At 38.0% G+C, this 16,129-nt stretch overlaps 1 protein-coding gene and 1 non-coding gene across 10 annotated transcripts in view; one reads left to right on the forward strand and one right to left on the reverse strand.

Annotated features, from left to right (window-relative positions):
• Positions 1-16,129, forward strand: part of IFT81 (intraflagellar transport 81) — a 182,113-nt gene that overhangs the window by 163,655 nt on the left and 2,329 nt on the right. For 6 of the 9 annotated variants that reach the window (XM_064578329.1, XM_064578335.1, XM_064578328.1 and 3 more), the window contains 4 exons: positions 5,127-5,213; positions 6,251-6,322; positions 6,407-6,496; positions 11,218-11,259. In XM_064578329.1, coding sequence (XP_064434399.1) covers positions 5,127-5,213; positions 6,251-6,322; positions 6,407-6,496; positions 11,218-11,259 — 291 coding nt within the window. Of the gene's footprint in view, positions 1-5,126; positions 5,214-6,250; positions 6,323-6,406; positions 6,497-11,217; positions 11,260-15,225; positions 15,348-16,129 lie in introns of all 9 variants that reach the window. The other 3 variants (XM_064578336.1, XM_064578334.1, XM_064578332.1) reach the window with 2 other exon arrangements.
• Positions 3,720-3,825, reverse strand: LOC123853297 (U6 spliceosomal RNA). The gene has a single exon (XR_006793081.1). It is a non-coding gene; the product is annotated as a U6 spliceosomal RNA (small nuclear RNA).

A 16,129-nucleotide genomic window follows, 5' to 3' on the forward strand; every position in this document is an offset into this window, starting at 1 on the left:
GTGGTTTTATTTGTAACTCCCCATTAATCATCCATTTCTGTAGGTATTATCTATTAATCCCCACTGTGAGCAAGGATGAAATTAGTATATTTCCTCTTCCTTCTCCCTCCCTTCTCTCTCCTTTAGCACCTGATTTTAGTCAATTTTATAGTCTCTCTTACTGTTTGCCTTTATACTTTTAATATCCTCATAACTTGATTCATCAGCTTTAAATTATATCCTTTGATATTTCCCCACCCATCCCCAGCAATTAAGAATTGAGGAAACCAGCTTATTTATTCTACCTTCCACCTTCTTTTACCTTTCCCTTCCCTGCAGGTTTTGTTGTATCATTTCTACATTGCTAAGGCATGTAACATTTACATTCAGTTCTATTTCCCTGGTTCCCACTTTTGTTTTCAGTGTTTGACCTGTAATTATTAGATTCAGTACTCATTACCAATCTTTTCACTGCCCTTTTTCCTAATTTTTATTTTCTGTGATTTGTCCTTTAGGAGAATCCTCAAAAAAAAAAAACCTCAAAAGAACAATATTCCCTGATGAGTTCTTGCGTGTTCTAGAGTTTCTTGCCTTAAATATTTAAAAAATTGACTTGACTTGAAATAAAATCTTTACATCGTGCTTTCTTTTTTTGAGAATTTTCAAAGTATAGCTCCACCGTCTTCTAGGTTAAGTGTGGCTATGAAGAGATAGGAGGCCAACCTAATTTTTTTAATGCCTTGATCTTAAAATGTGTATGTCTTTTCCAGTTGTTGAGTACTGGGTTCTCTATGTGTTCATCAGATCAGTCTTCTCAAATGTATCATTTAAAACTTCCTGGTGAATGGGTAGTTGTTTAATGTGTATAGGAGTTTTCAGTTTTGCAAGATGAAAAGTTCTGGAGATTGGTTGCACAACAATGTGAGTGTACTCAGTACTTAACTGTACATTTAGAAATGGTTAAGATGGTACATTTTATGTTATTTTACAACAATTAAGAAAAAGATTCCTAGTTTTAAAAGAAAAACCTTCCCTGTAAATTATTCATTTTATCATTATTTTTTACTCTGTTTATTCCTGCTAATGCTTTTGGTCTAAGATTTTTATTTTGTCTGCTATTAGCATAAGTACGCCAACTTTTTTATGATTAAGATTGCTTGGCATATCTTTTTATTTCTATTTTCTTTCAGCTTTCTATGCCCTTACTTTTGTCACTTGTCTCATAAATGGCATGTGGCTGGATCTTGTGTGGGTGGTTTCTTCATTCAGTTTGAGACTCTGTCTTTTGAATTGGTGAATTTAATCCCATTTACATTTACTTTTATTATTGATACATTGGGATTTATTTCTATTTTGTGCATCCTGTTTACGGTGCTGCTTCTTTCCTGCCCTTCATCGCACCACTCTGTTTCTTTTTATCTTCTTTATTCCCTTTATTTCCTTTTCTATCTTGTATTCTGATATTGTTTACTCTTAGATTTTTAACGTCTGTTTTTCTGACTTGACAGTCTAAATGTAATCAGCATCTCCCAACAATACAGGGACCTTAGAATACTTTAACACCCTCTCCTGCCTTACGTCTGTGTTGTTATCCTCCAGTAGTTTATTTCCATTTTATTTCTTGGTCTCTAAAAGCAGTCGTCATGATGGTCATTACTTAAAATCACTACTTTATACAGTCATTTCCTGTTTAGATTTACCCACATATTTAACAGTTCTCACCATCGCTGCTTGTATGTTGATCCTTCCTTCTGGATTCTGTTTTCTTCTTCCTGATCAAATTTCCTTGTTTTGTTTTCTTGTAGTAGTTCTCTCCGTAAAGAATCATTACTATAAGTAAGCCATCTTTTTTTTTTTCCTTAAATAGTGGCTTGCTCATTGCTTTCTGGTTTCTCTTATGTTGAAAGGTCTGCTATCAGTTTAATTATCATTAAAGATATTGGTAATATCTTCCCTATAATTGGTTGTAATATTTCTTTCTTTGTCTTTGGTGTTGTCCAGTGTCACTACCACGATCTAAATACAGATTTAGTTTTATTTGCTCTGCTGGAATTTGTGCTTTTTGTCTTCCATTAATTCCAGGAAAATTCCACATGATATCTTCAAATGTTTTCTCCCCTGTTCTTTTTAGTCTGTTCTCCAGCGACTACTATTAGATGCATGTTAGGCATACTTATCACGTCCCTATGGGGATAACAGGGGGTGTCTGTCTTCTGTTGCATGACTTCGCCTTCATATTTTTATCTTTTTGTGTCTCTGCAATGAATTTTAAATAATTTCTTCATCTCTCTTTTTATCTTCTGAGCTGTGTCTATTCTTATGTTTATGCCATTCAATTTTTAATTTCAGTGACTTTTTTCATCTTTGTCTATTTTTATTCACTGTACATTTTTTAATCTTTTGTTTTCAGTTCCTCCTTTATAACTTTATTTCAAGCATATTCATTTAATAGGTTTATTTCTACTATCCAAAGTTCCTGGAAGTGCCGTCCTGCTGGGTTGTTTTTTTTTTTTAGTCTTCTCATCTTCACTCATAAGGATTGATTGTTTCCATGTGTGTTTATACTTTTGGATTGTGAGCTTATCTTTAGTAGGGTTTGTCTTTTGTTTTTTTGTTTGTTTGTTTTTTAAGATTTTATTTATTTGCGAGAGAGAGAATGAGAGACAGAGAGCATGAGAGGGAGGAGGGTCAGAGGGAGAAGCAGACTCCCTGCCGAGCAGGGAGCCCGATGTGGGACTCGATCCCGGGACTCCAGGATCATGACCTGAGCCGAAGGCAGTCACTTAACCAACTGAGCCACCCAGGCGCCCCGGGTTTTGTCTTTTGAATCCCAGCAGCTAGGACGGTGGGTGTGTCCCTCCAGAGTGGCTTTGCAGTTGGCTCTGCCAGGTGTTTTAGGACTATCACAAGCTTAGAGCTAATTTTGAATTCATATCTCAGCTTAGCATTTCATGTAGGTAAGGGTGAATTCAAACCCAAACCTGCCTGGGAACAGGCCCCTTTCCTCCAGCTGCCGCTGCCACAGCGCAGCTGCATTTACTGACTAGTGTAGCCATCAGGCTCACAGACCAAAACAAAGGGCTGTCATCTACTAGAGTGTCCGCATCTCCTTGAGAGGCCCAGCAGTCACAGCCTCTATTGCCCCTTCTCCCATTCAGGGTGTGTATGACTGTCACCCATGAGAGCCCTAGGTATCTGTAGGTCCCTTTCATACAGAAAAGTCACAGTTCCTTTCTACCACCGGTTTCCTTTTTCCAATTAAAATTAGAAGGATTTTCATCCCCAAGCCTCTTTTGAGAAAGCAAAATTAATGCAATGAAAATCAGAACATCTAATTAACAAATTTAACAGCAAACCAAAGTAATTTTGATGCATAAGTTAACCCATTTATCATAGACCAGCAGTGTTTCAGATGGTAGAGCTTCCACTGGTCTTCCAATTCCTTCAGACGTTCCTGTGAGGGCAGAAGTGGTGCTGTAGGTCCGGGCCCCACTGGCTACAGTTTTCATGCAGGAACCACAGTGCCAGATCCCTACCGCTTTTCTTGTCAACTTTGTTTTGCCACAGAAAGAGCAAGTACTTGGAGTGCTGGCTTATTTCCGTCTTCACCAATTTCCTGAAGGAGGCACTATAACGGGTCCCATATTTACCGATGATTCTGACCTCCTTGGTGCGTTTAGCCATGTCACCACCAACTAGGTCTGAGCCCAGGAGAGAGCTCCCACCAGTTTTGTTTTGTTTTTAAATATGGACGCTTCACGAATTTGCATGTCATCCTTGCACGGGAGCCATGCTAATCTTCTCTGTATCATTCCAGTTTTAGTATATGTTCTCCGCAGCGGGCACCCCACCCGTTTTTCCTACTGTGCCAGTCACCCCAAACCAGATGCAGTCCCACACAACAAAGGAAGCACACACAACATTAACCCATTTATGTTAATTCTCCTGTTCCCACGGAAACTGCTGTGTGAAACCAAGGTCATTCTGAGGCTGGCTGGCTTCAGTCCAGGCCTGGTGTTAACCCTTTACACCCAGGCTGAAAAACAGCTTGGATTCTGTGGGGTTCTCAGTTCTAACTTTCCACTCTGTCTTCTGCCCTGCCTGAATATTAGAATCCCTCCGTTACCAAGATTGACTGCTCCCAGCTTCCTTCACCAAGGGCAGGCTCCAGGGTGTCATCCTTTGTTTCTGGCCCTGGTAATTCCTCTTACTTCCTTGAGAAGTTCATTTCAGCTCTGGCTTTGAAAAGGTGTTTGCTCGACCTTATCAAGCATTTGCAGATATTTTTAACATTTCTTAGTATTTATAGAAGATTTTCAAGTTATCTAATCCACAATATTACATTAGAACAAAGTTTGAAACTACTCAAACAGCCTGAATTCAAATTCTGACACCCCTTTTCAGCAGTATAATCTTTGGCAAGATACTTGGCCTCCATGAACTTTCTCCCAGCGTGGTGTCAGGATATTAATACCTACTAAAAGGGTTGTGGTGAGATTGAATTATTGACAAGTGTAAAGCTCAGAGGCCCTACCATGGTTTCCATATTTCTGACTAAGCCCCTGCCAAAGACTTCAGTGTTTTCTCCCACTTCCCAGACATACTCCAGTATAATAAACTACTTGTTCATCCTATTGTTCTTCTCTCTGCCTCCCAAGCCTTCATACATAGTGTTCTTTTTTCCTGAGCATTCTCCTCTCTTGTTCACCTTCCCCCCTAACTATTGTACTAATCTTTCATCCCTCAACTTAGATATCAGTTTCTCTATCCCTGCCGATCTCCAAGCCTGGGTTAGGTCCTATGAGAGCCCTACTACGTTCTCCTATAACACTTATATTTGCCCATCATAGCTGTTTACTTGTCTGAACACACTTTAGGGAAAGGATTTTGGCTGTTTTGCTCACTGTTGTATCCCCAGCTCCTAATAAAGAGCCTAGCATACAGCTCAATACATGGTAGCTATTATTTTTATCAGTACCTTCATCTGTCATAATTCTCAAATGTCTGATTGTTGTATAAATAACTCTGAAGTATGCCAAGAAGCTTAGAGTTAAGTTACAAGACTGACAAGGGCATGCATTGTTTCACAGGGCCACATTTTAGGCCTTTGTTTTTCACTTATTCAGTCATTTATCCTTTCATACTAGGAACTAACCCAGGAGTGTGATGAAAAGAAATCCCAGTATGATAGCTGTGCAGCAGGCCTCGAAAGCAATCGATCCAAATTAGAACAGGTAAGAAGATAGTTTATTTTAGCAATTTAGCAAAAACTGCCTGTGCATGCATGTTTTCATTACACCAACAATAAAAGATTCCCAAATCTTTACCCTCATCCCCTGAGCCGGTCTCCTAAGCTCCAGAGATCTCTATTTCTTCAGACTTGATGCGTACACACTGAATTCTCCATCTGTACCACAACCACCAAAGTCCACGCCCTCATCGTGCATCTGCTCGACTCCCACAGTAACTCAGACCTGGTCTCCCACCTCTACCCTCACCTTCCTGAGGTTTTTTTCTCCATAGAGAGCCAAAGAAACCTGTAGAAAACTTAGGCCACCCTCCACTGTCTTCCCATTGCACTTAAAATCTAACTTCCAGACTATGGTCTGCAAGGCTCACCTGCCTCCTGAACTTCATTCATGTCCAGGTGCTCTGCTCCTCATCCACAAGGCCGCAGCCACACTGGCTGCCTTCTTGCACATCAAGCAGGCCAAGCTTGTTTTCACCTCATAGCTTTTGCTTGTGCTCTTCTCTCTCTGGGACACTCTGCCTCCAGCTCTTTGCCTTGATCTCCCCTTTTCATCATCAGCTCTCAGCCTAAATGTTACCTCCTCCTAGAGGTCTTCTCTGATCACCCTATCTAATGTTGCCCATCTGGTTACCCTATCACATTCTACTGCTGACTCTTCTTCATAGTACTTATTCCTATCTGAAACTACCTTCATTACCTGTCTCCTTGCTTATGTCTGTTTCCTCTACTTGAATGAGAGCAGGAATCTGTAGTCTTGTTCACTGCTATGTCCTCAGCACCTAGCACAGAGTTGGGCACACAATAGGTACTTAATAAGTGAATAACTAAACCTGTAGGTTTTAGAGTGATATGAGTAGTCTCTAGAAAAGATTGCTACCTAGTCTATTATGGTAAACAAAATTGTAATTACAAAAGAAGAAATTACGCTGATGGTATTTTGTTGTACATTTAAAGTCATCCTCTCTGTATTTGATTATTATTCTTTCAGTAATGTTGCCCATTTAAAATTATATATTGTAGGAAGTCAGGGGACTACGTGAAGAATGTCTTCAAGAAGAAAGTAGATACCATTACACAAATTGTATGATCAAGGTAAAACAAAGAAAATGGATCAAAAACCTTTCTGAGATTTTTCCGTATCAAGGACTTAACCTAAAACTTGGTCTTTCCACTTAGAACCTAGAAATACAACTTCGTCGAGCTACCGATGAGATGAAGGCATATGTCTCTTCTGATCAACAAGAAAAAAGAAAGGCAATTAGGCAAGTAATTTTGTTGTTTCTATATTGAGTTACTTAATGTTTTCACCTATAGAAGTTTTCTTTTTTTTACTAAATTTTTTATTTAAATTCCAGAATAGTTAACATACAGTGTTCTGTTAGTTTCAGGTATACTATATAGTGATTCAACAATCTTACACATTACTCAGTGCTCATCATGATAGATATATTTTTAATCCCCATTACCTATTTCACCCATCCCCCCACCTACTTTCCCTCTGGTAACCATCAATGTGTTCTCTATAGTTAAGAGTCTGTTTCCTGGTTTGTCTCTCTTTCCACCCCCCCTTTGTTCATTTATTTTGTTTCTTAAATTCCACATATGAGTGAAATCATAAGGTATTTGTCTCCATCTCCATCTATGTTGCAAATGGCAAGATTTCATTCTATTTTATGGCTGTCACTTATAGAAGTTTTATAAACAAGATGGAGTTACTAAATTACTAAGATTGGGAGTACTTAAATAAGCAGATACTAAGATATTATTTAGGATTAAGTCTTGTTAAACATCTTCCAGATAATCGAGCCCTACTAACTAACCAAGTAGGAAAACACACAATTTTCTTGCTGGCTTGCTTACTTTTTTTTTTATCATGGCAAAAAAACCATATAACATAAAATTTGCCATTTTTACCAGTTTTAAGGGTATAATTCAGTTGCATTGATTACATTTACAATATTGTGCGATGATCACTAGTATATAATACCAACCCTTTTTCATCACTCCAAACAGAATTCTTGTAATCATTAAACAGTAACTTCCCATTCTCCCCTCCCCAGGAATACATATAATTTCATGGTTCCGTTTTTATAAGCACTGAGATTGGTTTATGTTTAAAGTCCCACATGGCCTGGACTCTAGTCATCTGCCTGCTCATTGTGTAGTGCGTGAGTGTATTTCAGCTAGATGCTGTGTGTTTGCATTGTGCCAGCCTTCAAGGAAGGGTGTGTAAATACCACTAGTCCTTATATGATTTTTTTGGTAATCCAAGCTTGCAGCATACTGTAATAAATCAAAGGCTGCCTGAAAAAAATGCACTTACGGCTGAATTGCTAGCTGTGACAAAATGCAGTGATTGAACAAGATAAGCTTTCTTTGCCCCTTACCACAATTCAGATGTTTGACTTTTACCATCCAGTAAGAACTCAAAATAAGGATTCACATTTATTCTAGATTGCACTTGAGATTTTTAGTGGCATTTACATTAATGTTACAAAAAGGAAATCTAATAAATGGAATGTTGCAGAATCTAATTTTTTAAATATGTAATGCAATGGAATGCAACCAGACTGAACATGTCCTATAAATAGAACAATATTTCTTCTAATACTCTGACAAATTACACATATTAAATGTACTTACTCACATTCTTTCATTGAATATAACCTTTGCTCAAATAAATCTATATGGTCAGTGGTAATATTTTACAAATGTGAGAAGTTACTTTTATGCTTGAAAAACAAAAGTTTTCAAAATTAAGTTCCATTTCTTCCAAAGTTACAATATAAATAGTAAAGAAGGAAATATTGCCTCTGAACTATTGGTTTTCAGGCCAGATATTCTTCTTCATCATTTTGAAAATCATCATAAACCTTTACCATTCCTTTATTTTCCTATAGAAAAAATACTTTTCCCTGACTAGAGTAGGACATAAGAATATTATAAATAAAATGGAGTTAACTGTACTCTAAATTCATTGATACATGTTTAAAATATTATTATTATTATAGACACAATATTTTTATTGTTATTCCATTTTCTACTTTTATGATACTTCCGAGTAAAACCAAAGGTCTGAGGAATTAGCATGGTTTTGAAAGATTGTCTGCAAATTTTAATTTTATTTAAAGAGGCAGATGTTTTATTTTGAAGTACTAAAGAGGGACTCATAAAATTTCTTTCTAACCTGGTTTTTCTAGTTCTGAGTTTTATAACCTTGGGCAAATCATTTCCTCATCTACAAATAAGGAGGAAAATTTATACCACCAAAGATCAAGTTAAATATAATGCATGTAGCAGTGTTTTGGAAATTATATAGTATTAGCTCCTGGAGAAAAAGGATTCTGTCTTATTTTCTTCCTGAAACCCCAGGGCATGCTTGGTACATAACAGGTGCTCCATAATTATTTCTTGAATAAATTCATCAAATAAATTTAAAAATTACATATTAGTGTTGTATGGTAAAAGAGCATGAGCCTTTGATTTCTTGATTAAATATAAATGGAAATTCTAAAATAGTTTGGACGTTTCTCAGTCCTAGGGTAATAAATGAATTATTTAAAGCTAGCCAAACTTGGGGCTCATGGGTGGCTCAGTCATTTAAGCTGCCGACCCTTAATTTTGGCTCAGGTCATGATTCCAGGGTTGTGAGATTGAGCCCTGCATCAGGTTCCACATGGAGCCTGCTTAAGATTCTTTCTCTCCCTCTCCCTCTCACCCTCTAAGTAAGTAAATAAAGCTATCTGAACTATATCAATAAGTTCTTTTTAAGGAATATATCATTTATATTCTCCTAGCTATTTTTCACTGCAGAGCTGGAGGTAAACAGTTTGACTTAGTGTCTCATAAATTTTAAGGTCAAAATAAAGGTTCATCAAGATCGTGTTTATTCCCTTCTACCCTCATTTCTATGTCCAAATTCTGCCTTCAATCCAGCTCTGTAAGGACTTTGAGTACTTTTTTTTTTTAAGATTTATTTATTTGAGAGAGAGAGAAAGAGGGATCAATGGAGGGGCAGATGGAGAGGGAGAGAAAGCCTTTAGCAGACTCCCTGCTGAGTGCCCAGCCCCTTGTGGGTGCTTAACTGACAACCACTCAGGCGCCCCAAGGACCATGAGTACTTTTGATTCCCATTCTCTCCAGTCTAGTTGCGTTTACCTCCGCTTTTTGCATGATCTTCCTTCATTTAAGCTGCTAGAAATTCTTTGTGGTTTATGATTTCTTAGATTTCCAGTTTTATGTTGTTTAACTTCTTACTACAATGTAGCGTTACACAGAAACACCGTCTTTTTCTGTCTAAAGGTGAGGTCTGAAGCCTCTTTTATCTTCTTTGTCATTGATTCCTTTTTCCTCATCCTTCGATCTTTGTCCTTAACACTTTAAATATCATTTTTTGTCTTATGAAGTATTACAATATAATTATACTTTTGGGGCATCTGGCTGGCTCAGTTGGTAGAGTGTGCAAGCCTTGATCTTGGGGTTGTAGGTTCAAGCCCCACGTTTATTACTTAAAATAATTGAAAAATCTTAATATATATATGTATAATTATACTTTGTTTAAAAACACAATACAATGGGGAGGGGGGTGGGAGGATGGGTTAGCCTAGTGGTGGGTATTGAGGAGGGCACATTTTGCATGGAGCGCTGGGTGTTATGCACAAACAATGAATCATGGAACACTACATCTAAAACTAATGATGTAATGTATGGGGATTAACATAAGAATAAAAAAAAAAGACTGTAAAAAAAACACAATAGAATGTTATTTGTATTATTTTTACTTGAAAATTACAGGTTTTTTTAGTTTACAAAGGAAATGTTTATAAAAACAATAGTAACCATTATGAAGTATAATAACCAAAAACTGAATGTTGCCCACATTGCCATGCCTCAGAAATGCCTATTGTTAATATTTTGGTGTAGGGGCACCTGGGTGGCTCAGTCGGTTGAGCGTCCGACTCTTGATTTTGGCTCAGGTCATGATCTCAGGGTTGTGAGATTGAGCCCCACGTCAGGCTCCAGGCTCAGCACAGAGTCTGCTTGTCCCTCTCCCTCTGCTCCTACCCCTGCTTGCACTCTCTCTCTCTCTCTCTCAAATAAATAAATAAATAAAATATTTTTAAAAAATAAAAATATTTTGGTGTATAATTACTCCATATTCTTTTCCCATGCATTTGCTAGTGTGTGTGTGCAAATGCATGGGAAGATTTTATGTGTGTATGTATAAAAAAATCAGGTTTAACTACATATAAAGTTTTTCTCTTAATTATACATATCTAAAATTCTATTTCAGTATTTATAGATTCACCCCCTCTTTTTTACAACTCTATATTATTCCTTTGAATATATGTACCATAATTTATTTAAATATTTCCCCATCTATTGACATCTAGTTTGTTTGCAGATTTTCACTGTTATAAGCAAGGGTGAAGTAAATAGTCTTTACATTTATCTTAAGTTATGAGTGTTTTTCTGCAGGACAACTTTCTAGAAGTAAAATTGCAGGGTTAGATGTTACTTAATGTTTATTTAAAATGTGTGTGCTTCCTTCTTTCTACAAAACTCTTCAAAAATGAAGTGTGACTAGGGTGCCTGGCTGGCTTACTCGGAAAAGCATGTGACTCTTGATCTCTGGGTTGTGGTTTGAGCCCCACATTGGGTGTAGAGATTAATTAAATAAATTAAAACTTAAAAAAAAACAAAATAATAAAGTGTAGCTTAAGCAAAAATGCGTTACCATTGTTTTAAGTGTAAATTAACCAGAAATACTATTTAACATTTTAATTCTCTTAATTTCTTACGCAGTATTTACTAGAAGAACTGCCTAATGATGGGGAAAGAGAGTGTAATGGTTTTCATTCTGATTCCAATACTCTATCTATATTGCCTAATATATTTAGATTGACAAGTTAATTTATAATTTAGTTGTATGATGAAATCAATTGAAGTAAATTGAAACTAAATCGTTATGTTGATCCCCTAGGGAGCAGTATACAAAAAACATTGCTGAACAGGAAAACCTTGGAAAGGTAAGAATGTATTATTTATTTTCTTAAGTGTATCTAATTCAGGCTTTCAGTACATGGTTTTGACATTGTCATTCTTTTTAAAGGTTATAGTACAGTTTTCAAAGGGAATTTGGATCTTTCTTAAACTCTTGCAACGATGAAGACTCTTTAGGAATTTATGTGTGTGTGTATACAAAAGTGAAGGCATGTGGATTTTTAGAGAAAAATCTAGTTTTATTTAACAAAGAGTTTATGAGAAGGTTCTGGATAAGAAACAGAACTGCCACATGTAATGAATCAAGTTTCAGATAATTCTCAGGTATCTCTTTATGAGATAAGTATAAATTTATTTATTTAATAAACACAAAGCTCATTACTGTGATCCAGACACTGTTCCATGCCGTTTACAAACACTGATTCATTTAACACAAATAATCCAAAAACCTTCCTTGTCATATTCAGCTCCTTCCCTGCCAGTCTTATGAAAGCCGGAATATGTGATTAAGTCTTATTTTCTCAGTTCTCTGAGCCACTCCTAGTAGAAGAGGTGGTAGGTAGTAAAGACCTTGACCATCAGGGCTTAAGTTACCCAATTCATTGATTATTTTAATTGGCTTCATAAAGCAACACTTTTTGACAGTCATTTTAAAGACACCAGCTCTATCTTTATCTTTTTTTTTATAATTTTTTTTTAAGATTTTATTTATTCATTTATTTGAGAGAGAGAGCGAGAAACAGCATGAGAGAGGATAGGGTCAGAGGGAGAAGCAGGCTCCCCGCTGAGCCGGGAGCCCGATGTGGGACTCGATCCCAGGACTCCGGGATCATGACCTGAGCCGAAGGCAGTCGCTTAACCAACTGAGCCACCCAGGCGCCCTATCTTTTTTTTTTAAATCTGTATTTATCAACAACTCAGGACCAGTGTCCTTATTTCCATTTTCTTTTAATTTTTTTTTTAAAGATTTTATTTATTTATTTGAAGAGAGAGACACAGCGAGAGAGGGAACACAAGCAGGGGGAGTGGCAGAGGGAGAAGCAGGCTTCCCGCGGAGCAGGGAGCCCGATGCGGGGCTCGATCCCAGGACCCTGGGATCATGACCTGAGCCGAAGGCAGACGCTTAACGACTGAGCCACCCAGGTGCCCCTTAATTTTTTTTTAGAGAGAGAAAGAGTGCAAGTGGGGAAGGAGGGGCAGAGGGAGAGAGAGAATCTTAAGCAGGCTCCACATTCAGCACGGAGCCCAATGTGGGGCTTAATCTCATGACCCTGAGATCATGACCTGAGCCGAAATCAAGAGTTGGACACCCAACCAACTAAGCCACTCAGGCACTCCTCCTTTTTTTTTTAAAGATTTATTTATTTATTTTTGTGGGGGAGGGGCAGAGGGAGAGGGAGAAAGAGTCTTAAAACAGACTCCACACTGAATACAGAGCCCGATGTGGGGCTCAGTCTCACGACCCTGAGATCACAGCCTGAGCCAAGACCAAGAGTCAGTTGCTCAACCAAATGTGCCATCCAGGCGCCCCTTTATTTACATTTTCTAGTTTGAATTATTATTAAAAACATACATGTATCTATACTTTTACATAAGTGCTGGATTAGCTCCCATAAACCTGTAAGTAATATTCTAAAGTTAAACTTCAGGGAAAAAATGGTGTGGAAAACAGTGGCATGATTTTTTTTTTTCAAAGATTTTATTTATTTATTTGAGAGAGCGAGCGAGAGAGCATGAGCAGGGGGGAGAGTCAGAAGGAGAGGGAGAAGCAGACTCCCTGCTGAGGGACTCGATCCCAGGACCCTGGGATCATGACCTGAGCCAAAGGCAGACGCTTAACCGACTGGGCCACCCAGGTGCCCAACAATGGCATAATTATTAAATAGACTTTTGTAAAGTCTTTTGAAAAAGACTTAAAAACTAAAAAACATATAAAGACATTTATTATGGAAAATTTCAAGCCTATATAAAAAGTAGAGGAAATAATGTAATGAATTCATGTGTAACCATCACCCTACCTCAATAATTAAACTCATGACCAGTCAGTTAAGCGTCTGCCTTCAGCTCAGGTCATGCCCCAGGGTCCTGGGATCGAGTCCCTCATCAGGCTCCCTGCTCAGCATGGAGTCTGCTTCTCCCCCTCCCTCCGCCTCTCCCCTGGCTTGTGCTCTCTCTCCCTCACTCTCTCTCAAATAAATAAATAAATAAATGAAAGAAATCTTAAAAAAAAAAAATGAAAGGAAACCTTAAAGCTGATTCCTCCATTCTATCAGAGAAATTGTGAGTTCTGTGCATCTTCTTCCATTTATGGAATGACATGCCATACTCAAAAGGAAAAAAAAATAATTTCGTGTTTGAAAGCATATATTTGAATCAAGTTGTAAACATTCACTAGAGATTTTGAGGTTTTAGGATTTAGTATGATTGTCAATAACTAGCTTTCATCCAAACATTTCATATGTTAGGTAAAAATTTTTTCATATGAAAAACATTCCTCTATTTTGTTTTGAAAAGTATGTGGATGGATGCTTTGTATAGAGAAATATTTATCAAACCTGAATCCTTTCAAAGACCCAAATGTAATTGCTAAATCTGAATAAAGATTATTCTTTCCCCTTCCAGTGTGGTGTTTTATTGCAGGATCTTTGCAAAAAGTGGTAGCAGCAGTCTGACAAGTATATTTCAGCAAGAGGAGCCGTTGATGAGCTCATCCCCCAATTGTCAGTCTCTATCATTTAAGAAACAAAGTTCCTCAATCCTCTCATTGCTAGAGTAGATCTAAATTTTTTTTTTCTTTCCAGATGCTCTTTTTTTTTCATTTTTTTAAATTATTGGTTTCAGAGTGGACGTCAGTGATTCATTCATCAGTCTTATATAACACCCAGTGCTCATTACATCACGTACCCTCCTTAATGTCTATCACCCAGTTACCCCATCCCCCTACCCCCCTCCCCTCCAGCAACCCTCAGTTTGTTTCCTATGATTAAGAGTCTCTCATGCTTTGTCTCCATCTCTGGTTTCCTCCTATTTTTTCCTCTCTTCCCCTGTGATCCTCTGTTTTGTTTCTTAAATTCCACATATCAGTGAGATAGAGTAGATCTAAATTTTTAAGGAAAACACCAAACCTTTAAAAGTGATGATAGCCTAAGCCTTCCAAACAGGCATAGACTGGACATCCACAGCCCTCCTCAGGCCAAGCGGACTTCTGGAATTAAACCAACCTGTAGTGCTACAACTCATACTACCATATACTAGAATTGGCCTTACCAAGTGCTGTGGAGTACTGTACTGGGAGTTCTAACTCCCCTCACCCCCACTATATCACCTCCCATTTAAAGAACAATGAAATCTGTGGCAAGTATTCCTGTACAACTATCAACAAGATAAATCTATATCAAGTGACAGTAACATTAAAAATAAATTATATACTAAGGCAGTTGTATTCATAAAGTTAAAGGCTTCAAACACACATGGTTATGAAGCACATTAAATTTAATATTTCTGACACAGTGCCCATATATTGTCTTCGGTTTCTTTTTTTTTTTTTTTTTTAAAGATTTTATTTTTTTTTTATTTGAGACAGAGAGAATGAGAGACAGAGAGCACGAGAGGGAGGAGGGTCAGAGGGAGAAGCAGACTCCCCGCCGAGCAGGGAGCCCGATACGGGACTCGATCCCGGGACTCCAGGATCATGACCTGAGCCGAAGGCAGTCGCTCAACCAACTGAGCCACCCAGGCGCCCGTCTTCGGTTTCTTTAAATAACTTAAAGGTTGTTAGGATTTTTGACAAGGAAATTATTCCAGTAATATAAGAAAATGTATAGTTAAGTAATACCTTAATCTTAAAATCAGTCTAAGAACTCTTAAAATTCTTGATCTGACTTACTACTTTTGTTTTAATTCATGAGGATAAAAATATTTGTTGTGAGATAATTTAGTTGTTTTAAGTTTTCACTTAAATTCCAGTTAGTTAACATACAGTGTAATATTAGTTTCAGATGGACAATATAGTGATTCAACACTGCCATACAACACCCGGTGCTCATCACAAGTGCCCTCCTTCATCCCCATCACGTCGACTATTCAGCCCATCCTCCCACCCACCTCCCTTCTGGTAACCATCAGTTTGTTCTCTACAGTTCAGAGTCTGTTTCTTGGTTTGCCTCTCTCTCTGTCTCTGTCTCTCTTTTTTTTTTTGTAACATAGACTTAAATAGATGTATTTGCTTTCCAGGTATTGTATCAAAAATTTGCTAGTTATATTTAAATTCTGTTTTCTTTTTGTTTAAGATTTTATTTTTTTGAGAGAGAGCGCAAGCACAAGCAGGGTGGAGGGACAGAAGCAGACTCCTCACTGAGCAGGGAACCCTACACAGGGGCTCGATCCTAGGACCCCAGGATCACTAGGACCCTGGGATCATGACCTGGGCTGAAGGCAAACACTTAACTGACTGAGCCACCCAGGCACCCCTAAATTCTATTTTCTTTTTTAAAGATTTTATTTATTTATTTGAGAGAGAGAGTCTGAGAGAGAGAGAGAGCATGAAAGGGGGGAGGGGCAGAGGGAGAAGCAGACTCCCCGCCGAGCAGGGAGCCCGATGCGGGACTCGATCCAGGGACTCCAGGATCATGACCTGAGCCGAAGGCAGTCGCTTAACCAACTGAGCCACCCAGGCGCCCCCCTAAATTCTATTTTCTTAATTCTGCTTTGTTTCCTGTTGCTATTTGCTGTTAATTTTGCTTTCATTAGCCATAGCTGGGGAGGGCCGTCTTCAGTAAAGTGTTTTGAATCCAGTCCTCAGCTTAGTTTAGCCTCTTATTTGGGCAAGTACCGGTGACGAGCCTTCTCATTTGTGTCCTTAGATCAACTATTAGATCAGCTGTATACAATAGAGGA

Source organism: Mirounga angustirostris, unplaced genomic scaffold (genome assembly GCF_029215605.1).
Source record: "Mirounga angustirostris isolate CCGP_5_RB_7025 unplaced genomic scaffold, mMirAng1.0.hap1 SCAF_14, whole genome shotgun sequence".
Classification (NCBI taxonomy): domain Eukaryota; kingdom Metazoa; phylum Chordata; class Mammalia; order Carnivora; family Phocidae; genus Mirounga; species Mirounga angustirostris.